At 47.5% G+C, this 27,237-nt stretch overlaps 1 protein-coding gene across 6 annotated transcripts in view; it reads left to right on the top strand.

The window, feature by feature from the left end:
* Nucleotides 1–27,237, top strand: part of EEA1 (early endosome antigen 1) — a 142,496-nt gene that overhangs the window by 56,192 nt on the left and 59,067 nt on the right. For 5 of the 6 annotated variants that reach the window (XR_005774383.1, XM_040408794.1, XM_040408787.1 and 2 more), the window contains 7 exons: nt 3,048–3,169; nt 6,417–6,572; nt 11,130–11,246; nt 12,453–12,791; nt 14,794–14,943; nt 23,160–23,279; nt 24,811–25,014. Coding sequence is in view for 5 of the 6 variants with exons in the window: in XM_040408794.1 (XP_040264728.1) it covers nt 3,048–3,169; nt 6,417–6,572; nt 11,130–11,246; nt 12,453–12,791; nt 14,794–14,943; nt 23,160–23,279; nt 24,811–25,014 (1,208 nt within the window). In the remaining variant the exon portion in view is untranslated. Of the gene's footprint in view, nt 1–3,047; nt 3,170–6,400; nt 6,573–11,129; nt 11,247–12,452; nt 12,792–14,793; nt 14,944–23,159; nt 23,280–24,810; nt 25,015–27,237 lie in introns of those variants that run through there. The other variant, XM_040408808.1, reaches the window with a different exon arrangement.

Raw genomic sequence — 27,237 nt, 5'->3', positions numbered from 1 at the left:
AGAGGTGAGGGGTCCTTTTTTAACGACAGGTGATAAATATCGATCTTAGGACAAACCCTTTAAACCTCATAAAATGACTGCAACAGTGACCTCAGTGGTGCCGACCCCTCAGAGCAACAGTGACCTCAGTGGTGCCGACCCCCTCAGGGCAACAGTGACCTCAGTGGTACCGACCCCTATAGAGCAACAGTGACCTCAGTGGTGCTGACCCCCTCAGGGCAACAGTGACCTCAGTGGTACCGACCCCTATAGAGCAACAGTGACCTCAGTGGTGCCGACCCCCTCAGAGCAACAGTGACCTCAGTGGTGCTGATCCCCTCAGAGCAACAGTGACCTCAGTGGTACCGACCCCCATAGAGCAACAGTGACCTCAGTGGTGCCGACCCCCATAAAGCAACAGTGACCTCAGTGGTACCGACCCCCATAGAGCAACAGTGACCTCAGTGGTGCCGAACCCCTCAGAGCAACAGTGACCTCAGTGGTACCGACCCCCATAGAGCAACAGTGACCTCAGTGGTACCGACCTCCGTAAAGCAACAGTGACCTCAGTGGTACCGACCCCCATAAAGCAACAGTGACCTCAGTGGTGCTGAACCCCTCAGAGCAACAGTGACCTCAGTGGTACCGACCCCCATAGAGCAACAGTGACCTCAGTGGTACCGACCCCCATAGAGCAACAGTGACCTCAGTGGTACCAACCCCCATAGAGCAACAGTGACCTCAGTGGTGCCGAACCCCTCAGAGCAACAGTGACCTCAGTGGTACCGACCCCCATAGAGCAACAGTGACCTCAGTGGTACCGACCCCCATAGAGCAACAGTGACCTCAGTGGTACCGACCCCCTCAGCCCAACATTGACCTCAGTGGTGCCGAACCCCTCAGCCCAACAGTGACCTCAGTGGTACCGACCCCCATAAAGCAACAGTGACCTCAGTGGTACCGACCCCCATAGAGCAACAGTGACCTCAGTGGTGCCGAACCCCTCAGAGCAACAGTGACCTCAGTGGTACCGACCCCCATAGAGCAACAGTGACCTCAGTGGTACCGACCCCCATAGAGCAACAGTGACCTCAGTGGTGCTGAACCCCTCAGAGCAACAGTGACCTCAGTGGTACCGACCCCCATAGAGCAACAGTGACCTCAGTGGTGCCGAACCCCTCAGCCCAACAGTGACCTCAGTGGTACCGACCCCCATAAAGCAACAGTGACCTCAGTGGTACCGACCCCCATAGAGCAACAGTGACCTCAGTGGTACCGACCCCCTCAGCCCAACATTGACCTCAGTGGTGCCGAACCCCTCAGCCCAACAGTGACCTCAGTGGTACCGACCCCCATAAAGCAACAGTGACCTCAGTGGTACCGACCCCCATAGAGCAACAGTGACCTCAGTGGTACCGACCCCCATAGAGCAACAGTGACCTCAGTGGTGCTGAACCCCTCAGAGCAACAGTGACCTCAGTGGTGCCGAACCCCTCAGAGCAACAGTGACCTCAGTGGTACCGACCCCCATAAAGCAACAGTGACCTCAGTGGTACCGACCCCCATAGAGCAACAGTGACCTCAGTGGTGCCGAACCCCTCAGCCCAACAGTGACCTCAGTGGTACCGACCCCCATAAAGCAACAGTGACCTCAGTGGTACCGACCCCCATAGAGCAACAGTGACCTCAGTGGTACCGACCCCCATAGAGCAACAGTGACCTCAGTGGTGCTGAACCCCTCAGAGCAACAGTGACCTCAGTGGTACCGACCCCCATAGAGCAACAGTGACCTCAGTGGTGCCGAACCCCTCAGCCCAACAGTGACCTCAGTGGTACCGACCCCCATAAAGCAACAGTGACCTCAGTGGTACCGACCCCCATAGAGCAACAGTGACCTCAGTGGTACCGACCCCCTCAGCCCAACATTGACCTCAGTGGTGCCGAACCCCTCAGCCCAACAGTGACCTCAGTGGTACCGACCCCCATAAAGCAACAGTGACCTCAGTGGTACCGACCCCCATAGAGCAACAGTGACCTCAGTGGTACCGACCCCCATAGAGCAACAGTGACCTCAGTGGTGCTGAACCCCTCAGAGCAACAGTGACCTCAGTGGTGCCGAACCCCTCAGAGCAACAGTGACCTCAGTGGTACCGACCCCCATAAAGCAACAGTGACCTCAGTGGTACCGACCCCCATAGAGCAACAGTGACCTCAGTGGTACCGAACCCCTCAGCCCAACAGTGACCTCAGTGGTGCCGAACCCCTCAGCCCAACAGTGACCTCAGTGGTACCGACCCCCATAAAGCAACAGTGACCTCAGTGGTACCGACCCCCATAGAGCAACAGTGACCTCAGTGGTGCCGAACCCCTCAGAGCAACAGTGACCTCAGTGGTACCGACCCCCATAGAGCAACAGTGACCTCAGTGGTACCGACCCCCATAGAGCAACAGTGACCTCAGTGGTGCCGACCCCCATAAAGCAACAGTGACCTCAGTGGTACCGACCCCCATAGAGCAACAGTGACCTCAGTGGTGCTGAACCCCTCAGAGCAACAGTGACCTCAGTGGTACCGACCCCCATAGAGCAACAGTGACCTCAGTGGTGCCGAACCCCTCAGAGCAACAGTGACCTCGGCTAAATGTAAAATTGTCTAAATTAGCTATTTATGCATGGAAGACAGTTCTAGAGCACTAGTAATGGTTTTCATGCATAAATAGCAACCCCTTAATGTTATGTAGGCCTTCGTATTAACTATTTGAATTACTGTAACTTTCATACTCCTCAAAAATGGTAAGAGGAGTATTTTTACTCTTCCAGAAAAAATGTAGCGCAACCTCTGCCTACAGCACCTGACAGTGAGTGAAAACAATGGCAGATTATCATTTCAACCCAAATCTTCTGTCACCTGTCACACATTTTGGTATCACAGAAAGGGGGTCAAAGATGGTTGTCTTATATATAAAGTGTGTGTGTATGTATGTATGTATGTATGTATGTATGTATGTGTGTGTGTATATATAATTGTTCTTATGATCATTTTATATGTTCTTTATTTTTTTTTATATAGAGTTAAAGGCTTCATATGATGAAGATAAAGGTCACTTTGCTTCCGCTGAAGAGAATGTTAACCGTTTAAACCAGGAACTACAGATTAGGTCACGTGTAATTGAAGATCTGAAGACTGAGCTGGTAAATGCTGTCGTAGTCATATATAGGATTTAGGGTACATTTACACCACAGTAAAAAATGGCCGTGTGACAGATGTTTTTGTAACCGCTGTCAAACATCCATACTCATTACCAGTCTATGGGGCTAATCACATGGCCTTTTTTTTAGCATTTGGATAGCAGCAAGTTCCTTTTTCTCTCCATACTATTGTCCTATTTTTGGCCATTTCCATGGCCAGATGGACCCCATTGAAATCAATGGGTTAGTTTTTAACAGCTATTTAGACATGTACCCATCTAACTTCTATTACCAAAAATAACCTTTCAGGGGTTAAAAAAAAATACCTCACCACTTACACACGCGGAAAAGATTCGCACTAGGGGCACCAGGACCTGACACTCCCAGTGTGGTCACGTCAGATGATCACTGCTGCCTCAAGTGAGGAGCGAGTGCTCCTGCAAGTGTCTGTGGTAAGGTGCGTTTTTTTGCCAGTGCCAGAAACATAGTGGGCATTATTGATACTGAGAGGCACCAATGGGGGCATTATTTATAATGGGGTGCACCAAAGTGGGCATTGTGGCTGTTCAAAACAGACTGCAAGAAAATGGATACACACATGGATTCAAAACAGCCAGGGAAAGGGGACAGTATATCAGTTTTTAATGGATTGTGTGAATTTACCCTTTAATCACATTACAGTAATTTTTTTTTAAGTGTAGTCCTTAATTTTTTGTAAGTGACAATGAAAAACTTTATAATATTTTTATTTACAGAACTATACATCTTTCTCCACTTATAAGACTCCTGTCCTACTCTGTCTTGCACCTATCACTTACTCTCAATTCAAAATTAAATGTATCTTCAGTCTGCTAGTTATATGACAGATTTTCAGCTTTAGGGCTCATGCACATGATCGTTGTGGATTTGCGTTCCGTTTTTCACTGATCCGTTGTTCTGTATCTGAGGTTTTTTTTCCCTCTGATTTAAGTCCTCTTCCATTCCGTTATTCCACAAAACATATCCGTATTGTTTCCGTATTTGATCCGTTTTTTGCGGATCGGAAACGGGAACAGTAATTTATTAATCGCCAAACACATGAGCAATATGGGCTGGGCATAGCATTTCTACAGTATGGATCCGCAAAATACGGATAACATACGGATGTGTTCCGTGTGCTTTCCGTTTTTTTTTTTTTTTTCAGACCCATTGACTTGAATAGGGCCTTAGACCGTGATTTGCGGACAATAATAGGGCATGCACTACTTTCTTGCGGAACGGCCATGCGGACAAACAGAAACGGAATGCACACGGAGTAACTTCTGTATTTTCTACAGCCCCATTGAAGTGAATGGTTCCACATACGGTCCGCAAATAAAAAAAAAACAAACGAAAGCGGGAAGGCAATATGTTCGTGTGCATGAGCCCTTACTGAGGGATCAGGTTACATCTGCAGCCTATACACCTCTACAGAGAGACAGGTAGAAACACTCACGCAGACATTATTGCATATTTATTATACAGGTACTACAAAATAATGTCTGATCTGCTGTGTGACATTCATCAACTATTTGCTTCTGTTTAGACCAGATTTAGACACATATAGGCTGAGTTCACACTTCAGTTATTTAGTCAGTTACCAAATAAGTAAAGTGTGAACTCAACCTTGGGGCCCATTCACACGACTATATATTTCATTCTGCACCTTTTCCGGACCACAAAAACGGATACGGTTGTCTAAATGAGCCCTTACAAACAAATGATCCAAATGCTCAAGTCTCATTTATACTCCATACAGGCCTGATGTAGTAAAATTGGCTTAGTTTTAGCCAGTGTGAAAGATGATGGCACTGATTTATGTTATAACCGTTTTTATCAAAGAAGGGAATAGTCACAACATACATTAGTAGAGTAGATTTACTTAGAATTTGGCTATATGGAAAAGGATTGTTCGTCTTGAGTCCTGACCTTCGGAGGGACGCATACTTACTTGCTCCTTGCCACTGGGTCCCAGTCCTTGGCTGACGTTTCTGTGTAACCTTCATCAAACAGCCAGCTGACACAGAAGGAGCCAGGAGCGGGTAAATATGCTTTCTTCTGCAGGTCCAGCCACATAGGGAGTCTGTCTCAAAGGCCCCCCTGAAGATGAACAGCCCCTTTTAAAAGGGTTTTCTGAGATTTTAAAGGGATTCTGTCACCTGGATTTTAGTGACAGAGCTTTTAACATCATCACATCAGTCTGCTCGTTTTGTATTAAAATGTACTAGTGTTACTACCCTAAGTGTTGTCCTTTGTCTAGAAAATCACCTTTATTAATATGGTAATTACTTGATTAAGGAGCCCAAGGGGCTGTCCCTCTGGCCGTTGAAGCCCAGCACCGCCCCACTGCTAATTTATTCAGTCCTCATCGCCGGACGTAATGCGTTTGCTGAGCCGTAATCTCGCACATGCGCCGTGGATACACATGTCAGCGCCTGGAATCGGCCTCACAGGACGCACTGCACATGCGCCAGCCGGCAATGAGGAGTGAATAAATTAGCAGTGGGGCGGTGCTGGGCTCCAGGAGAAGGGGCGCAGCTGGGCACCAATGGCCGGAGGGACAGCCCCTTGGGCAGCTTACTCAGGTAATTACCAGATTAATAAAAGCGATTTTCTAGACAAATGACAACACTTAGAGTAGTAACACTAGTATATTTTAATACAAAACGAGCAGACTGATGTGATGATGTTAAAAGCTCTGTCACTAAGATCCAGGTGACAGAATCCCTTTAATACTGATGACTTCTGGATAGGTCATCAGTATCTGATCGATGAGGGTTTGACACCCTGGACCACCACCAATCAGCTGTTTGAGAAGGCACTGGTGCTCCTGTGAGCACCGCGGCCTTCTCCTTGATCACCAAGCACAGCACCATACATTGTACAGTGACTGTGCTTGGTATCGCTCTCGGCCCCATTCACTTCTATAGGGCTGAGCTGCGCCTAGGCCACGTGACGGATGAACATGCTGTCACTGGCCTAGGGAAAGCTGCGCCACTGCGAGTGCCACCTGAAACAGCTGATTGGCAGGGGTCCTGGGTCTCGGAACCTCACCGATCAGATAAAGGATAGGTCATCAGTATTAAAATCTCAGAAAACCCCTTTAAGGCAAACATTAATAAAGAGAAACTACTGTGAAGTGTATTATTTTATAAAGAGTGTTATGGGTAGAGCATTGTTTCCTGGATCATCTTCTAGTCTTATGTATATTTATAGTCTTTCTGCCTCACAGTTACAACGGCCTGGAATTGAAGACGTGGCTGTGCTGAAAAAAGAGCTCATCCAGGTCCAGACGCTGATGGACAAAACCACTTTGGAACGTGAAAAAGAATCGGAGAAGTTGAAAGACGAGTGCAAGCAACTGCAAATGCAAAATGCTAATTCTGAGGTAAACAAGGGGCAGTGATACCGGACCTGTCATCTTAGAACCAAGCCACGTCTACCTAATTAGGTAGTAGTGTATAGGTATAATGTACTGGTGACTAGGTGTCAGTGAGTGGAAACTGGAATCCCATGGAGTCTAATCCATCAGTACTGACTCGATTGTGTAAGGCTAGGTCTACACGACGACATTTGTCGCACCAAAGTCGCGTGACAATTTTTATAATGATAGACTATGGTGTTGCACTGCGACATACTGCGACGCGACACTGGCAAAAAATCCATTCGGAATGGATTTTTCTGCGACTGTCGCGTCGCAGTCACAGCATGTCACATGTTGCAGTGCGACACCATAGACTATCATTATAAAAATTGTTGCGCGACATTGGTGCGACATCAATGTCGCGCGACACGTTGCAGTGTAGTTGTGCCTTATGTGTATGTCGCGCGACAAATGTCGTGTAGATCTAGCCTAAAACTGGGAAGTACATTGCTGCAGGCCGAATATGGGAATTGGGATTGTATGCTCTTTCCTCTACTCTTCCATTTGCCATCTACATTCTTGTCTCTTCTGGAGCTTGGGCTGTTTGTGTTCATTTTGCTTGTGAGTGACATCTAATACCATGCATTGTCCGCTTTCATCAAACAATTCCATACGCTTCCTTGAACAGCGCAAATCTTTGCCGGGAACATATGTCAGGTAATTACTTGCGTCAAAAGGCATATTAACCCTCTACATTGGTACCGTGTAGGACAGGGATCAGCAACCTACGACACTCCAGCTGCTGTGAAACTACAACTCCCAGCATGCAAACATGCTCGGCTGCTCTTCTTACTCCCATAGAAGTGAATGGAGCATTCTGGGAGTTGTAGTTCCTGAACAGCTGGAATGCCAGAGGTTGCTGATCCCTGGTGTAGGAAATGGTGGTACAGAGATATAATTGAATAACCTTATTTTATAGCTGACCAAAATAATTTATACAGGAAATTTTAAACGAGGTGTGCAAAGTTTAAACGTTTTCACTAACCCACAGGATAGGGGATAACTGATCGGTGGGGATCCAGCCACTGAGACCCCCCCGAATCCTGAGACGGGGGTCCCATTCCTCTAGCTGAATGGATCGTCAGATCGAGCATGCATCTTTGGGACTTTTAGAGATAGCAGCATACTCTGTTATTTACGGCAGCCCCACAGGGGATCGGTGGAGCTGCAAGGTACATGTTCAACCTGCTGCTCCATTCAGACAGGGGAATGGGATCCCCATTCGTGGAATTTGGAGGGGGGTCCCAGCAATTGGTACCCCCTCCGTATCCTTGGATAGGGTAAAACTTTTAAACCCTGCACGACCTCTTTAACATAGAGGCTCTAAATGTTTTAAATGATATGATTGTATCTCTTTATATTTCTTTCTCTCTTTGCGCTCTTACGCTCTCTGAATTTGATCATGAATCTGTTTTGCAATAGAATTGCCTGAAAAACAAAAACTGTGTTGACAACTTGCAGTCATTTTATGGTTTTTGCAGCCTGTCCTGTGACAGCGAATATAGTATGGCAGCAGTGTGTGAGGACAGCCATAAGGTTATAGGGAATCTTGAAGATCCAGTTTTAATAGTAATTTGCTACAGGCAAAAGTATACACCCTAAATAACCATTTTCTACTTCACAACAAGAAATTACAGGCCTTCATTTGCTGATCACCTTTCATCCATCATCTTTGTCATTTTCTCTCTTTGCTTGCTCTTGGAGATAATCCCATTCAAGGTAATGGTTATGGAACTGCTGCATAAAAGGACTATCGAACACTGAAACACCCTGTCTTTATAAAGGATAGGCTACTTTCACACAGGCGTTTTGGTTTCCGTCTGTGAGATCCGTTCAGCGCTCTCACAAGCAGTCCAAAACGGATCAGTTTTGCCCTAATGCATTCTGAATGGAAAAGGATCCGTTCAGAACGCATCAGTTTGCCTCCGATCAGTCTCCATTCCGCTCTGGAGGCCGACACCAAAACGCTGCTTGCAGCGTTTTTCTTTCCGTCTGACGAAGCGGAGTCAATCGTATCTGTTTTCTATTGTGCCAGATTGTGTCGGAGAAAACGGATCCGTCCCCATTGACTTACATTGTGTTCCAGGACGGATTCGTTTTCTGTGGCACAATAGAAAACGGATCCGTCCTCCATTGACTTTCAATGGTGTTCAAGATGGATCCGTTTTGGCTATGTTACAGATAATACAAACAGATCCGTTCTGAACGGATACATGTGGTTGTATTATCTGAACTGATCCATCTGTGCAGATCCATGACAGATCCACACCAAACGCGAGTGTGAAAGTAGCCTAACCTGCTGATAATTGGTTGGTATTAGATGATGCTGGAACGGATATTCTTCCGCATGCTACTTTTGTTGTCTTCTCTTGAGCGTAACTGTAAAGCTGGTTTACACTTTGACGGACTTGAAGCTTGAAATCCAGATCCTTTCTTGTATAATGCCTTCTCTTCACATTGCTGCTGTTATCTTTTTTGTACAAATAACTATGAAATTAATTTGTCTTTAAAAGGGTTTTCCAAGATTTTTATGGTGATGACCTGTCCTCTGCTAGGTCATCAGTATCTGACTGGTGGGGTCCGACACCTGGGACCCCCGCTGATCAGCCTTCTCTTAGCTTACTGTACATTGTATAGTGGCTGAGCTACACCTAGGCCCTGTGACCAGTGAATGTGTCATTACATGGCCTAAGCTACTCGGCGCTGCTGCAAGCGCTCGTGCCTTCTCAAACAGCTGATTGACAGGGGTCCCAGGTGTTGGACTCCCACCGATCAGATACTGATGACCTATCCGAAGGTCATCAGTATAAAAGTCTTGGAATGCCTCTTTAAAGGGGTTTTCAGCTTGCAGGTGTATCTTAAATCATCTGTAAAGGAACGCATACTTACCTGCTTCTTGATGCTCTTTTCTGGCTCTGTGGATTTACCACAGTCTTTGCTCTACTTCAGTCCCTGCATGTTAACTTGCGGCACAGACGGGGGTCCCATACGCCACTGCAGCAAATGACTGGCTGTAGTGGTGATATGTCCCCCAAGCAGCATGTGACCGCAGTGACGTGCTGCTTGTGGGCAAAGTGATATATCGTTTTGTGGGAAAAATCTCAGGATAAGGGCTGATTTACTATGATCGGGCCAGGAAATACAGTCCGTTTGTTGGCCACATCTCCCGGGCCGACTGCAGCTCCCCTGACCCGAACTGACTGTATCATGGTGATTTATAATACAGTCAGTTTGTATCTGATCACAGGGATATTGCAGTAGCAATAGTCCCGTGATCAGATAGAGACATATCATAAGTTACTATGATACAGTCCATTGGGGTCAGGGGAGCTGTGTTCTACCCGGCAGATGTAGTAGACACATGGACTATGTTTCCCGGGGCCAATCATGGTCATGTTCATGAGCCCTAACATGTAGTTTACTAATGTAAACCTTTGCTCATTCTGGGATTTGGATACAGTGAAGGCGTTTATTCACTAATTAGGACTGATTGCGGACAGTGGGGGAATGGGGGGTAGTAGGAAAAAAATGGCGATCTGGACGTCTTATGTGCTGCACTACTCATGTAATACTGCAAATAATAGTCCAGGATGCTGGTGACAGATTCCCTTTAACCTGCTGCCCACAAAGGTCCACCTGAACATTTGATTGAGGCCTGTGTTATGTGCTATAGGCTTGTCTGGCTTTCTCCCTACTATGATTTAGGGCTCATGCTGGCTGGGCCTGGGCCTGTGGTCCGCAATGCACGGGCATCGATCATGGGGCAGCCGCATGTGGATCGCGGACCCATTCACTTGAATAGGGTCCGTGATCCGCATCCGACGGTCCACACTGCAAAAAAGTAGTGCATGTACTACTTTTTTGTGGTGCGGAGGCATGGACAGAAAACCCATGGAAGCACTTCGTAGTGCTTCCGTGGGCTTCCGATCTGTGCCTCCATTCCGCACCGCATCTCCCGGATTGCGGACTCATTCAGGTGAATGGGTCCGCATCCGTGGTGTGGGGTGCACTCGGCCGGTGCCCATGTATTGCAGACCCGCTGTATGCGGGCCACAATACGGCCACGGCCGGGCAGCTTAGAGATCTTACAGATCTATTTTTCCCTCTGTCTCTAAATGATCTTATAATGCAAGTGATTCTTTTATATGTATTGGAGAATTTTCATGTAGGCAATTCCCTAATAAATGTCAGTCTGCTTCCTATAGCCTCACTGCTCCTCATCACTATTTGCATCTAGCATAGGCTTTATATGTTATCCACAGCATTGTATCCATAAATTAGCAGTGGATGTAAAATACAATCTGCAGGATATACACGTTTCTGGCTGTTATCGTTAATGCAACGAAAAGAGTTCCACCTCTGCCTAAGGAGGGAACGGGTGTTAAATCCCAGCTAGCTGTAAGATACCTTTACTTATCGTTTTTTCCCTTCTTCCATCCGATGTTGTTTTTGGGGATAATGTAAGAGACCTGATAAACTTCAATATTGGTTTACACTACCCTTATCTTTCTTCTTCCATAGACCACTATTAACCAGTTAAAGGCTGAGCTTGAAAAAGGACCCCAGGAAGTTGCAGTTTATGTCCAAGAACTGCAGCAACTGAAAGCGTCCTTGACTGAGCTGTCGCAGAAGAATGAGGTACAGTATGTGTCATGCCCGCCAGCACGTATGTGGAAACTCAGTAGACATCTGTGATTTGATGCCTCCTTTCCGCTCTGTTTTGACATTACATTAGTGCAGATCCATTCATTCCATCCGGCATACAGCCGTTTCAGACCCATTAACCTTCGTCAGTGCAGCCATGGCTTGGCTCCTGGGACATAAAGGACAATTTGCTGGGCATTTATTTCCACTCTCAGTTGTGACCTTCACAAATATTATTTACTATATTGAGTTACATTGTTAGTATGGTTGAAAAAAATATTATTTCATTTTAAGAATTCAGCTGAGCCTTTCTAAAGCTTTCCACTGTTCCTGCGGTGACCACGTCCTGAAGAAGTCTATTCCACAGTATCACAGTTCTTACCGTACAGAAGCCTTGACGCCTTTAGAGACTGAACTTTTTCTTCTGCAGATGGAGGCAGCTCCCCCTTGTCTTTTGAGGGGATTTTACCAGATTAGTTTTTTATTCATTTATTTATTTATTTTTCAATTGTTTGTATTTTAGCACCATTCATATGTTCTGATTCTGTCCTCCAGAGAAGTAGTGTATTCATGGGGCCAACATGGGTTCCAGGTCTTATGCTAACTTTTTGAAAAGTACCACTTTATATTTTGTTGGACATTTGAGAAGATGAGCTGTAAACACATTCTTCAAAGGCAGGAACATTATCTGATTTATTAAAGGGGTTATTCAAGACTATAAAATCCCCCCTTCCCCCCCCCCCCCTATATGCCGGGCCCCTCACAATGAATATACTTACCTGGCTCCCCGCTCCCTGCGCTGCTCCTGGTCCCCGCACTGCTTCCCCCCCCCCCCCCCCCCGTGAGCGGATTAAAACATCCAGGGTGGGGGGAGCAGCCAATGGTGATGCTAGGGAGGCTTGTCCCTGTCCCCACCTGCCATTGGCTGCTCCCCTCCAACACTGGATGTTTTCATCTGCGCACGGGGAGAAGCGGCGGTGCGGGGACCAGGTAGCGGCACGGGGAGCCAGGTAAGTATATTCATTGTGAGGGGCCCGGGATATGGGGGAGCATTTTATAGCCTTGGATAACCCCTTTTAAGTGTACATATGTACTTGCCATGATCCTTTTAGCTTGAAAAACTGATGGAAGTGACAATCATTGACACAGAATGGTAAAATTAACATTATTAATTTGTCCTTGGGTTTTTAAATTTCACAGATGTTGGTGGAGAAACTTCTAAAGAAGGAGCTTGAGTACACTCACCTGGAAGAGAAGCAAAATGAAGAGATTATGTCCAGGAAGAACTTGCAAGTAAATCTCAACCATAAAGATGTGGAGTGCCAGCAGCTCCAGGCACGGCTGTCTGCCAGTGAAGCGTTGCTGCAGACTCTGAAAACGGAGGTGGCTGAGAAAGGAGAAGCCAACCAGAAACTGAAAGTGGAGCTGTCTGAAGTGGAGATCAAGCACCAGAATCTCAAGGCTGCGTTCAAGCAGCTTCAACAACAGCGGGAAGAAAAGGAGCAGCATAGTTTACAACAGCAGAGTGAGATTAACCAGGTGACACATTCACACATTGACATTCACTGTCTACATGTATAAACCAGGCTTTAGTGAGGACGCAAGAACGTTTTTACTCAAGTGTTATCCTATTGGTAGCCTGCATTCTCACAATACTGTCATTTGTAGTTTTCTGAATGTTACTGTAGTGTACTTCAGGGTAGGTCATCAATATCAGATCGGCAGGGGTCCTACACCCGGCGTCCCTACCGATCAACTGTATGAAGGGAAGGCAGCAGCAAGCAGGAAGAGAGATGGGAGACGGCGCGTGCACACTGCATGCACCATCCCTTTATACAGATGATCGGCGGGGGTGCTGAGGATAGGTCATCAATATTAAATGCCCGGAGAACCCCTTTAAGCTTGCCATACACATTCCTTAGCTGTCGGCCCAATGATTGTTCTGCTGACAGCTATCTTTCCCGTATCCCTCCTTGCTCCCCTATACACATATATGTTTGGCTCAGTTGAAGGTGTATGTGTATGCTATGGAGAGAGCGGAGAAAGCTGCTGCCAGACACTTCTGGTGGTGGCTTATCTCCCCGGAGAACAAATAAATTGGGCAAAAATATTCATTCCGCCTGATTCTTGTCTTCCCCCGACATCATGTGTCAGGGGAGAGTTGGAAGATCTCCACACCCATTACTGTGTCGGCTGAACTTGCCGTTCTCAACTAAAGTATAATGTGTATGGCCAACTTTAGGCACGGTGGGACCCGCACCTACAACGAGAACGGTGCGGGGAGAGCTGTGGCTGGAGGACCCCAGATTTCCCACGGTCTGTTCACCACCAAGCGCTGCTCCCATAGAAGTGAATGGGAGTGCACCGCGCGCGTCCCCTGCTCCAATTCATTTCTATGGGGCAGACGGAAATAGCCGAGCCAGCTCTCAGCTATTTTCGGCGGCCCCATAGAAATTAATGGCGGGCGGCTGCTCATGCGCAGTGCGCCCTCTGTTCATTTCCCCACTCCGTTCTCATTGTAGGTGCGGGTCCCAGAGGGGGACTCGCACCTATCAGACAGTGGGGGCATATCCTAGCGATATGCCCCCATTATCTCTGATGGGAATACCCTTTTAAGAACAAGGGACTCTCAGTAAGTTCTGTAGCGTTTGTACGGTTTCACACACTACAGTAGTTTGAGAATTGCTGCATTACAACCCTATACCTCTGACATCTGAATACAACTAAGGCCCCATTCACAAACCATGGTGCTGCCATGCTCGTGTTGCAAACTGTAAACCACAGGTCTGCAAAACACAGGCACCGGCCATGTGAACCACGCATCGTCGTGCAGATCCGCTGACTTCAATGGGTCTGCGATCCGCAAGATGCAGCAAAAAATAGGACATGTCCTATCTTTTGCAACGTGGAGGCATGGATTGGAAGCACACGGTAACACAAGGTAGTCCTCCCATGTGCTTCTGGGTCCGTGCCTCTGCGCCGCAGAAGATAGAACATGTCCTATCTTTCCCCGCATTTTGCAGATTGTGGACTTATTGAAGTCAGTGGGTGCGCACCGTGATACAGAGTTTACATGGCCTGTGCCTGTGTTTTGTGGACCCCTGGTTTGCTGTCCGCAATGCAGTCACTGTGGCATCATGGTCATGTGAATGGGGCCTTATTAACCATATTAATGGGGGTCACACATTTGTGTATATTTGGTATACTCTGATCTTGTGTAGATACCCAGATAATGCATAGCTAATGCATAATAGATGTCCTAGTAAACTAAAATACTGATGTTTAGATTGTCTGTAATACTGACTGATGGAATATTTTTTTTTTCCCATACACTTATCATGTAGTATAAAGCTTTAATATATGTATCCACTGTCATCGCTTATAAATGTGTGCTTGCACAGTTCATAGATGTGCAATTAAATAGGCTTTCACAGCGAGTCTCTGTAAATGTTTGGGTGTTGTGTTTTACTGGAAGTCAGGTTGTATGAGACAGATCAATGGAAAGTACCTGGCAGTCAACTTTAAGCTCCTGTCTTTTCAGCTCCACAGCAAATTACTGGAGACGGAGCGCCAACTAGGGGAGGCACATGGGAGGCTGAAAGAGCAGAGACAGCTGTCCGCTGAGAAACTGATGGACAAGGAACAGCAGGTGGCAGATTTGCAGCTGAAGCTTTCACGTGCTGAGGAGCAGGTCTGAATGTTTGCTCTGCACTTATATTTCTAGCTACTGCCAGTCTCTGAAGGTCTGAACCTTTCACCTTGTGTAAACTGTTTTATGTTCCAGTCAACATACATGCGTGTGTATTTATAAGTCTTCTACTTCTGTCACCGGTTTTAATCATTAGTTTAAAATATTTTAAACAATTTTAAGTTTAACCTATTTAAAATATTGAATCCTAAACTGCCTAAAATGGGGTACGGGTAATGTTCTCTCCAACATATTTGGTGGAACTATTCCCATTTGTTTTCTGGTGTGATGTTTAGCATTTCAATAAAATGGTACGAACATTTTAGTGCTCATCTCCAGACTTACTGTTTTTGCAGACAGAGAGATTCTTTATGAGTAGTCATGTCCAGGTGAAAAGTGTGGACCTCTTGCCATCACATCTATATGAACCTTCCAAGAGATGTTAAAATGTAGTTGGGCCCCCAATCTTCTGGGCCGGCTTTTTAAGAGTATGGAGTGCTCCTGTAGGAATTTGGGCCCATTCAGATATAGCTTATTTGAGAAGTCTGGTACTGATTTTGGACCTGACAAGATGGTCATTGGCACTGGGCATAATCTTGCTGATGCAGGAAAGGCCCTTCCACAAACTTTTGCCTTTGTATGTAACAATACAATTATCTACAGTGGGACACATTTACTATGGTGTCTGCGCTTGTTTTTAGGCATAAAAATGCTGTTTCTCGCCCAATTCCTTGGGGGACACAGGAACCTTGGGTATAGCTCAGCTCCTTAGGAGGCGTGACACTAAGTGAAAACTGTTAAGCCCCTCCTCCACAGCTATACCCTCAGCCTGGAGAGAGAGACTGCCAGTTTTTTTGCTTAGTGTCAAGGAGGCAAGACACTCTCTGCTCTGCAGAGCTGTCTTTGCTTTTTAGCTTAAAATCTTTTATTTTTTGTTTATTTTTTATTTTTATTTTTCTGTTCTCAACAGGGACAACAGATACGCACTAGACCTCTCTGCTTCTCCCGGGGTCGAGCTGCGCCAGTGCCGGCTATCCGCACTGCTGCCTCCCCCACTGAAGAAAAGGAGGACCAGGGCAGCCCAGCTCCCCTGCATCCCGCCAGCACAAGGGTCGCCCACACGCAAGCCCCTCTCAAGCTTCCTGCCACTCTGGTGCCAGTGGCTGAAGGGATGGACAGGTTCCAGTGACCCTGCTGGATGGACAGAGAGTGAAGACTTCAGGATGGTGAGAGTGGCTGTCCCAGCCCTGTTCCTGCTCCCTACTTTCTCCCTCTTTCTCTCTCCTCTTTCCCTCCCTTCCTTCTGCCTGCATGGTCAACACTCCCCTGCAATGTGCCTTGGCGCTACAGATGGCGCCATTCTGTGATAGGGGGGAATGCTTGTATGGGACAGAGGGAGACATTGCAGTAAGTGGTTCGCTTACCACGACTGCGGCGGCCCTGTGTATTTATCCAGGCGCAGACGGCGCCCTTGTGTTCTGGTCAGGCACAGCGACGCGCTTGTAAATACGATCTGTCCTTGCACCGCTGCCGTTCGTTCCCTCTTTATTACGGGGGCGGACTGACTGGCTTCGTCCGGCGCCTTATCTCTTGTCGGTCGGGCATGTTTGAATCGCGCGCGCGAACAATTCTGGCGGAGGGCGGAGCTTCTTTCCGCTTTCTTCATTCATGTCTGGCAGGCTCTATTGGCGGGGGGCGGAGCTTCCTTTCCCGCTCTCTCCCTTATCCCGCCTCCTTTTTCATTCGGCTTGGCAAGCTCTGCTGCGCTCTTGCCGGGACGGATCGCTGAACACCAGTTCCTGCGGCCTGCATTTCTATCTGCTCCAGCTCTGTGACCTGGTAGGACTGTTAACCCTTTCTAGTGCAGCAGCCCCTGACCTGGACGTTTTTTTTCCAGACCTTCCAGCCAACATGTCCGATCCCTCAGTGGCCTCTGGACCCTGGTACCATACCTGTACCGCGTGTCATGCTCCCTTTCCACAGGGGCAGTCTGACCCACATTGCCCTGCATGTCAGGCCCCATTACAGGGTCCGCCACCTGCTGTGTTACTCCCTGGCCTCTTGGATCCTCCTGCATGGGCTAAATCTCTTTCCCAGGCCGTGGAAAGCCTCACTAATGTTGTGGGCCGCCTTGCGGATGCACTGCCTACTACACAGCAGGATGAGCCCCCTGCTGTACCCTCCGAGTCCGCTACCCCGGCCGACCCGTCTGAGTCCCTCGCTCCCAGCGACGTCTCCAGGGCCCGGCCACCCAAGAAGCGGTCCAGGGCGGAGCGCGTGTCATCTTCGGATGCTTCCCTGTCACCCCCAAGGGTGCGGTCCCAGTCGGGCCCCTCCTCCTCACAGGAGGTTCCCTCTGAAGCAGAATTAGGGGATTCAGATTGGGATATGGACTCGGCCTTGCCGGCCAAGCTGGCCTCGGCTGTGGGCCATCTTATTACCAGCATTCGTGATACTTTCAAAATTCACGATGATCCTCCGAGCTCTGACAAGGCCGGTGTCGTTTTTTCGCCCCAAACAGGCGTTTGCGGTATTTCCTCTCCATGCCTACTTCTCATCGGTAGTCTCTAAGGCCTTGTCTCGGCCTGATGCGCGTTTTAACCCCCCTAGGAAGTTGGATATCTGCTATCCCTTCCCGGCGGATTGCATCACAACTTGGGCATCGCCACCTAAGGTTGACCCTCCTGTGGCCCGCTTGTCTAAAAGCACGGCCATTCCTGTGGCGGACGGCTCCTCTATTCAAACCGCTGAGGACCGACGCATGGATTCCATTACTAAGGGCATATTTGCTGCCTCCGGCTCCGCCTTCAGGCCGGTCTTTGCTTCCGCCTGGGCTGGAAAAGCGGTTTCAGCATGGGCGTCTCAGCTGGATCAAGAGCTTGAGTCAGACGTTTCCATTCAGGACCTCCGTGCTTTAGCCCAACTCATTGTTCAGGCAGGTAAATTCATTTGTGAGGCCTCCCTTGATGCGGGTGCACTCATGGCCCGTTCATCTGCCCTGGCCGTTTCGGCCAGAAGAGAGCTTTGGTTGAAGGTTTGGACGGCGGATTCCACTTCCAAACGGTCTCTTTCTGGCTTTCCCTTTGCGGGTTCTCGTTAATTCGGGACCCGCCTGGATGAAATCATATCCGAAGCCACGGGGGGGGGAAGAGTACCCATCTTCCCCAGTCCAAGACCAAGAGCGCCACTCGGGGCCGTCCTGGTTTCTCTCGCTTTAGGTCCTCCCGCAGGGCTGCCACCCCTCGATCCGTTTCCGGTCCATCTTCTAATCCTACCCAGGATAGGCGTAAGAAGCCTTTTTTTCGGACCCAGCACTCCTGGTGTAAGTCCCAGCCTGCTCGCCCTCCCGCGGCCAAGCAGAACCCCGCCTGAAGGTACGCCCCCACCCACCCGGGTGGGGGGACGACTACTCCTGTTCAGGGACGTCTGGCAGGCGCACGTCTCCGACGCCTGGGCCCTCGAAGTGGTATCTTCTGGGTACAAACTCGAGTTTGCGTCCCTCCCCCCAGTTCGATTCTTTGGTTCCCGGGGATCCCCAGGGTGCGGCCGACTTCTTCGCGGCCATTCGCACCCTTCTGGACAAAGGGGTAATCACTCCGGTTCCCATAGAGGACCGATTCAAGGGGTTCTATTCAAACCTTTTTGTGGTTCCCAAAAAGGAAGGTTTGGTACGACCCATATTGGATCTCAAGCGGTTAAACCGTTTCCTCCGTCTTCAGCGGTTCCGGATGGAGTCCCTCAGGTCGGTGGTGGCCTCTCTGGAAAAAGGGGAGTTCCTGTCCTCTATCGACATCCAGGACGCTTACCTTCACGTCCCGATCGCTCGGTGTCACCAGTGTTTCCTGCGCTTTGCGGTGGGGACCGACCATTACCAATTTGTCGCCCTCCCCTTCGGCCTGGCGACGGCTCCTCGTGTGTTCACGAAGGTTCTTGCCCCTGTCCTGGCCTTGCTCCGTTCCAGGGGAGTTTTTCTACTTCCATACTTGGACGATCTGCTCATCAAGGCGCCCTCCTTTGCGCTGACGTCCTCCAGCGTGAACCTCACACTGCAACCTTACAGCGGTTCTGTTGGAAAATCAACCTTCCCAAGTCCTCACTTGTTCCATCCAGGCAGCTTGTCTTTTTGGGGATGCTTCTGGATACAGAAGCAGGGGAGGTTCGGCTTCTGTCAGCAAAGCGCCAGCTCCTTCATCATTCTGTTCGGAGCCTTGTTCTCCACTGCCAACCGTCCTTCCGGTTCAGCATGCGGGTGTTAGGACAGATGGTGTCCTGTTTCGAAGCATTCCCCTTCGCGCAGTATCACTCCCGCGCCTTTCAGACGGCCATTCTGTCTGCCTGGGACAAGTCCCAGGAGAGTCTGGATCGGCCCTTTCCCCTCCCCCCCCATGTTCGGTCCTCTCTCCTCTGGTGGTTGCAGACCCCTCTCCTGGGGAAGTCCTTTCTGCCAATGACCTGGTTGGTGGTTACCACCGATGCCAGTCTGCAGGGTTTGGGGGGGGGGGGGTGTTTCCTCCCCGGTCCGTCCAGGGTACTTGGTCTCCGTCGGAGTCCAAACTGCCGATAAACATCCTGGAACTGAGGGCAGTTCTCCTGTCGCTCCGACCTTGGACTTCCCTACTTCAGGGCCATCCTGTTCGTTTCCAGTCGGACAACGCCACGGCTGTGGCGTATATCAATCATCAAGGGGGCACTCGCAGCGCAGCGGCGATGAGGAAGGTGTCTCAAATCCTCCGCTGGGCGGAAAGTCATGTTCCGGCCCTTTCGGCCATTTACATTCCGGGGGTGGACAACTGGGCGGCGGACTTCCTCAGCCGGACGACGATCGACCCAGGCGAGTGGTCTCTGCACCCCGACGTGTTCGAGTCCATTTGCCTCCGTTGGGGTCGCCCGGACGTGGATCTCATGGCCTCCAGATTCAATCACAAGCTCCCCACCTTTCTGGCCAGGTCCAAAGACCCGAGGGCGTACGGCACTGACGCGCTCGTTCTTCCGTGGACGGAGTTCTCTCTCCTATACGTTTTTCCGCCCCTCCCTCTTCTGCCACGGGTTCTCCAAAAAATTGCGGCGGAGGGCACGCCTGCGATTCTGATAGCCCCGGATTGGCCTCGCCGGCCTTGGTACGCCGACCTGATGCTGCTTCTGGCAGACGCGCATTGGCCGCTGCCCCTAAGAGAAGACCTCCTCTCTCAAGGGCCGATCTTCCACCAGCATTTAAGGTCGCTACGTTTAACGGCATGGCTATTGAGACCGCTGTTTTAGCACGGCGAGGGTTTTCTGCGGATGTTGTTCGTACCATGATCCGTGCGCGAAAACCGGCCTCGTCCAGGATTTATTACCGTACCTGGCGGACTTACCTGGGTTTTTGCGAGGCCCTGGATGTTCACCCTCTTCGTTTTTCCCTTCCCTTGGTCTTGTCCTTCTTGCAGTCTGGTCTGGACCTGGGTCTGGGTCTCAATACGTTAAAGGGTCAGATCTCGGTGCTTTCGATCCTCTTCCAGCGTCCTCTGGCTCCTCTCAGTCCTGTCAGGACTTTTCTCCAGGGAGTCGCTCACTCTGTTCCTCCGTATCGCTCTCCCATTCCACCTTGGGCCCTTAATGTTGTGCTTGCGGCTCTCCAGTCTTCCCCCTTCGAGCCCCTGCGGAAGGTTTCTCTTCGCCTTTTGTCCTGCAAGGTTTTTTTCCTAGTAGCCATCACGTCCCTTCGGCGAGTGTCTGAGTTGGCGGCTTTTTCTTGCACGGAACCCCTTTTGGTCTTCCACCAGGATAAGGCGGTTCTCCGCCCGGTTCCTGACTTCCTTCCGAAGGTGGTTTCCGCTTTTCACCTCAATGAGGACATTGTCCTTCCTTCCCTTTGTCCGTCCCCTCCTCATCCTCGGGATCGGGAGCTTCACCGTCTGGATGTGGTTAGGGCCCTGCGGATCTATCTGGAAGTCACCAGACCCTTTCGGCGCACGGACTCTCTCTTTGTGGTTCCGGAGGGTCCGCGCAAGGGGCTGGCGGCATCCAAGGTGGTTATTGCCCGCTTCATCAAGATGGCTATTGCTGAGGCTTACCGAGCCAAGGGCAAGGAGACGCCCTTTGGTGTTACCGCTCATTCTACCAGAGCGGTCGGTGCCTCTTGGGCTTTGAGGAATCGAGCTTCGGCTGAACAGTTGTGTAAGGCGGCCACCTGGTCTTCTTTGCACACTTTCACCAAGTTCTACAGGGTGAACACTTATGCATCGGCAGATGCTGCTTTGGGCCGCCTGGTCTTGCAGGCGGTGGTTTCTTGATGCCTCTGGTGGTTTTCATCTTGGGCTGTAGTCCCTCCCCTTTTGGACTGCTTTTGAACGTCCCAAGGTTCCTGTGTCCCCCAAGGAATTGGGCGAGAAAACGAGATTTTTGTATAACTTACCAGTAAAATCTCTTTCTCGATCTTCCTTGGGGGACACAGCACCCACCCATTGTCTTGGTTACCGTTACGGTTTGGTTGCCCTGTCGGGTAGTTGACTTGTTTGTTTTATACGGTTGGTCCTTGCCTTTTGTTTTCACTACTTGGGCACGCAACTGGTAGTCTCTCTCTCCAGGCTGAGGGTATAGCTGCTGGAGGAGGGGCTTAACAGTTTTTCACTTAGTGTCACGCCTCCTAAGGAGCTGAGCTATACCCAAGGTTTCTGTGTCCCCCAAGGAAGAGCGAGAAAGAGATTTTACTGGTAAGTTATACAAAAATCTAGTTTTTAGGCTGTCTTATTTTTTGTTTTTTGTTGCATTTACTAATGAAAATGCGCCTGTTTTGGAGGCATTTGTGCTGAGTTTTCTAAATTTTGCTCCCATATTCCAATTTATTGATGTAGGTGTGTCTTATGTTGCACCTGATTAAGTCCCAAAAACAGTCTAATTTCTACTCCACTCCAGGGCTCGTGTACTTCTCTTCGTCTGTTTTAAGTGGTGAGTTGCGCCACATTTTGCCTAAAAAGTCGCCCTTTTATGGAGACGTGCACCTAATGTCAGGTCACTTGCCCAACATTTTCATGAGGATACTAATTAGACCAGTCTTAGCGAATATCAACCTGTCGTACTGAGAAAAGAACCACCAGAGGTCAGACTAATAGCCTAATGCAGGAAGTGCTGTGAGACATTTAATAAATAGCAGGCAGAAGAAAGACAGACTAAGCAAAACCTGTCTAATTATACATCTGAAAACAGGCGAGCTTGATGAATGTGCCCCAATGTCTTTTCATGCTGTAGTAATAAACATTAAAATACCCCCACCCCCAAAAAAAAAAAAAGCCAGCAACCATGATCCCTCCTCCTCCAAATTATACAGTAGGCACAGTAATATTTGCATCAGTTTTCATGGCATCTTGGAGAACATGCCTCAGTTGTCCTGCAGACTTAAAGGTGTTTTGCAATATTTTGTCCCTTTTTAAATGGCCCCAAAGTATATGGCATCTAATAAAAATCTAATCATACTAACCCACTCCATTCCGCTCTGTTTTGGCACTCTGGCTGCATTCGGCGATCTTTTGGTCCCCGACCCGCTTACTTCCGGCTGGGGAATGGACAAGATCATTTGCGCCACTACAGTCATTTAGTGGCCTCAACAGTGACATGTTCCCTCAAGCTTTGGGACAGTGCTGGAATGGAGTGGCGGGGAACAGGTGAGCATTCCCCCCCTTCCCGGTAAAGTGCCACACTGCTTGAGCCATAATCCTGGAAACCCCGTTAAAGGCTTATGGACACCTTTGCAGTGAACTTTCTTTTTTTATTGATCATTTACTTCTTAAAAATGTCCTATCATTTTCCTTCTGCAGGGTGTGTGGAGGTTTTTCAGCCTAGCTGGTGGAGCTGCTGAATCTGACAAAAATCCATCAGATTGATGCTCCTGTTGCCCTCACCTTCCTTTGTGTTAGTGTTTGAGATAGCAGCAATAAGGGGTGGAACTTGTACACAGCAGATCAGCGTGGAGTGGGGACAAGCATCCACGGAGGGCAGCTTTTAAGGTCTGTAGATAGGGAGGAAAGTAAACACATGGCAGTTGGCATGGGGAAGGCAGCAGCATCCTGGATTCACATATTTCACATCCAGCATGTATTATGTCCACTTGAGAAGAATCTGAACCTAGGAGCAGGTTATATATGTAAAAATCATTTTTTCTCATGCCAAAGTTGTCATTGGCTTGCCTTCAGGGTGAAGAGGATGTGGAAGATTAAACACGAGAACCCTTATTTTGTTCACAGCTTAAAGAAATAACCTCTGAATCGGCCGATCTACAGCATCAGCTGGAGAAAATTCGACAGCAACATCAGGAACAGCAAACTCTTCAGCAAACCACTACATCCAAACTGAGGGAAGCCCAGGTAAATGGAGTCAAGTGTGCCGTCATTGGTAATGCAAATAAAATATGGACCAAACTGGAATAAAAAATGTGTGCAGCTACTTGCTTTGTCTTCTTCTTGCCTGATGTACTGCTATGATTGGTTTTCCGATTTGTTCAAGTCATGCTACTGAGGTGTTTCCTAATTCACTCCCTTTATTAGCAAGGGTATTTCCACAATAGAGAGACATTCCCAAACCATAGACTGCTGCAGGGAAATAGCCCCCTTCCATAGCCTGACTGTTCCCAGATCACTCCTGCAGCCCGCTATGTCCAAATTCTGACCGACGGCATGACAATGGCCATACATTAGTAAATCCGATAGCCAAGGTTTGGTAATTAAGTTTTATTTAGAGATATTGGCATTCTGTTGCGGAAGTGCATCCATACTGGTTGTTACCTTTTGAGTTTTCAAACTTTGGTACACTTAGCTTCTGGTACAAATTATGTATGTTTTTCAAAGTCTCCATACCTTATCTTTGAAACAATTTTTATTACCAGACTTCCTGTATGTCTCTATAAGAGCAGCTCGGTTACTGTGGACTAAAGCCGGCCTTGTGTTCATTTGAAAAGCCTCTGTGTGAAACTAGTTGCCGCAACAGCCACATTGACAAGAAGGTTGTCTGATAGGACAACCCATTCAATGTTGGTCATACGCTGTCATGCCAGGAATCTGATTGTATATGTACTACTACCAGTTAGAAACACATGTTTTTTGCATGTATTTGCCAGTCTGGTTAAGGTACGTCACAATAACCTAATCTGCTGTGGATTTTCGGAGAAACAAGTAGCAGAAATCTGCGGCTGAAGTCCATGTCTAAATTTGCATGTGGATCGGTTTAGACCTAATCTCCAGCTTTTTAGTGCAAAATCCACTTGAAGAATTAACATTCTGCAGTTTATAAAATCTGTGACACAGACATTTTTGTGTGCAGAATTTTTTGGCTAGTAAGTTCACTGAAAGAATACGTTATACCTTTTAATGGCTCATGCACAAGGCTGTTGCCTGGCTGTTCCGTGCATTGGGGACCGCAGTTTGTGGTCCCCAATGCACAGGCAACATCCGTGCGGATTCCGCAGATGGAACCAGACCCATTCAACAGGCCCGGAGACAGACCCCACAGAAGCATTTCATTCCGCACAGGATCTTCCAGATTGCGGAACCATTCAAGTGGTTCACTCTCCCTCTGAATGACAAACCAACGTGGGGACAGTTGGAGGACAACCGCACCACATGAATACAGTAGACTCTACACTGGGAGTTCGCTGTATTCTTTCACCGCTCCTAATACCATTTTGTCTAATGGGGGTATATACCTGCATCTGTAATTTGCTGTCCCCCTATACTTGGTGGAGAACTGCAGTCAGAACGTTGTTTGGATTTTCTTTTTTGCAGCAGTTTGTGCTTTGTGTGATTTGTATGCAGTAATTTTATTTCTTTATACGATATAATTGCCCAGTTGTAATTTTATTTTCTACTATATAATTACTTGATGCCTTATGAATGTTTTCAGAATGACCTTGAGCAAGTTTTACGCCAAATTGGGGACAAAGACCAAAAAATTCAAAACCTTGAGGCCTTGCTGGAAAAAAGCAAAAAAAATATTTCTTTACTTGAGAAAGAGAGGGAAGACCTATGTGCCAAAATTCAAGCTGGTGAAGGAGAGACTGCTGTCCTCAGCCAGCTACAAGAGAAGAACCACACTCTGCAGGAGCAGGTATGAATGACGCCTACCAGTGTCTAATTCCAGAAGTTATTTCTAAGAACTCGTACAGCCGTACCTACCCTGCCAGGTGCTTGTGCTCTCTGGCTTGTTTTGATCTGATCATTACTTAGCAGTTATAATTAAACCTTAGGATACCAGCGCCATACATGTACAGCGCAGGTATCAGGGTCACTAATCCCAGCGCCGTACAGCTACGGCGCTCTGATCGGGCGGGCGTAGGAGCAACGCCTGCCCAATCAGCGGCAGATGTCCGGCAGTCACTGATAGATGGACCCCTGCTGTCATTAACACTTGCAAACACGGGACCCGATGGCAGGGAAGGCAGCCTGATCCCTTCCTTAGACATCGTGGCTGCCTTCTGTGAGATCCAGCCCCCTGGATCTCACAGGCAAGCAGGCTGTAAGTGTATTACAGTAAGTAATACACTTACAGCCAATGCATTACAATACAGAAGTATTGTAATGCATTGTAAAGAGGATCAGACTCCCAAAAGTTGAAGTGCCAGAGTGGGACAAAAAATAAAGTGAAAAAATAAGTTAGAAAAAATTAAGTTTTACAAAAAACGTAAAAGTTTCAAGTAAAAAAAAAAAAAAAGCATTTTCCCAAAATAAAGTTAAAAAAAAAAAATTGTAAAAGGGGAAAAAAAGAGAAGTAGACATATTAGGTATCGCCGCATCTGTATCGACCGGCTCTATTAAAATACCACATGATCCACCCCGTCAGGTGAACACCGTAAAAAATATATAAAAACAGTGTCAAAAGAGCCATTTCTGGTCACCTTGCTTCACAAAAAGTGATCAAAAAGCAAAAAGTGATCAAAAAGCAATCAAAAAGGCGTATTTAGCTTAAAATGGTGTCAATCAAACCATCATCTTATCTTGCAAAGAATTAGCCCCACCTAAGACAATCGCCCAAAAAATAAAAAACAATAGGGCTCTCAGAACATGGCAACACAAAAACAAGATTTTATTTTGTTCAACAATGATTTCACTGTGTAAAACTTAAAAATAAAAATGATAGACATATTATGTATCGCCGCGTCCGTAACAACCTGCTCTATAAATTATGACATTATATGCCCCCTCAGGTGAATGCTGATTTATTTTTTTATTTTTTTAAGACTATGCCAAAACAGCAATTTTTTTCACCTTGCCTCACAAAAAGTTTAATACCAAGCGATCAAAAAGTCTTATGGTACCAATTAAACGTCACCTCATCCCGCAAAAAATGAGTCCCCTCATGAAACAATCACTTAAAAAAATAAAAACCAATGGCACCCGTAAACTAATCCATCAAAATCTGTGCTGCAAAATCCTGCCATGTGCCCCCACAGCAGTGCACCACCACATATGGGGTGTTGCCGTATTCAGGAGAAAATGGGTAACAAATTATGGGGTGCTTTTTCTCCTGTTACCCCTTGTCAAAATGAAAATTTGGGGCTAAAGCAACACTTTATTGGAAGAAACAAAACTTTTCATTTTCACAGCCAAGTATTTCCAACCTCTGTAAAACGCTTAGGGGGTCAAAGTGGTCAGTACCCTCTTTAATATAGTCTTTGAAGGGTGTAGTTTTCAAAATGGGGTCACTTTTTGAGGATTTCCACTGTAGGGGTACGTCAGGTTATCTTCAAATACAGAATGGTGCCTAAAAACCATTTTAGAAAAATCTGCCTCCAAAATCCATATGGCGCTCCTTTCCTTCTGACTACTGCCACGTACCCATAGAGCAGTTTACCGCCACATATGGGGTATTTCTGTAAACTGCAGAATCAGAGTAATGTATATTGAGGTTTATTTTGCTGTTAACCCTTGCTGTGTTGAAAGAAAAAATTGATTTAACATAAAAAATCTACCAAAAAAGTGAAATTTTGAAATTTTACCTCCATTTTCCTTTAATTCTTGTGGAACACCTCAAGGATTAACGAAGTTTGTAACATCAGTTTTGAATAATTTGAGGGTGTAGTTTTTAAAATGGGGTCATTTATTGGTAGTTTCCATTACGTAAGCCCCTCAAAATCACTTTATAACTGAATTGGTGCTTAAAAAAATGGTTTTGGAAATTTTGTTGAAAATTTTAAAAATAGCTTCTAAACTTCTAAGCCTTCTAACGTCCTAAAAAATAAAATGACATTTACAAAATTATGCCAACAGAAAGCAGATATATGGGGAATGTTGATTGATAACCATTACTATCTGTCTTAAAGGTAGAGAAATT

Source organism: Bufo bufo, chromosome 1, assembly GCF_905171765.1.
Source record: "Bufo bufo chromosome 1, aBufBuf1.1, whole genome shotgun sequence".
Classification (NCBI taxonomy): Eukaryota; Metazoa; Chordata; class Amphibia; order Anura; family Bufonidae; genus Bufo; species Bufo bufo.
The sequence above is the reverse complement of the archived record's forward strand: the minus strand, read 5'-3'. Positions and strand labels throughout refer to the sequence as shown.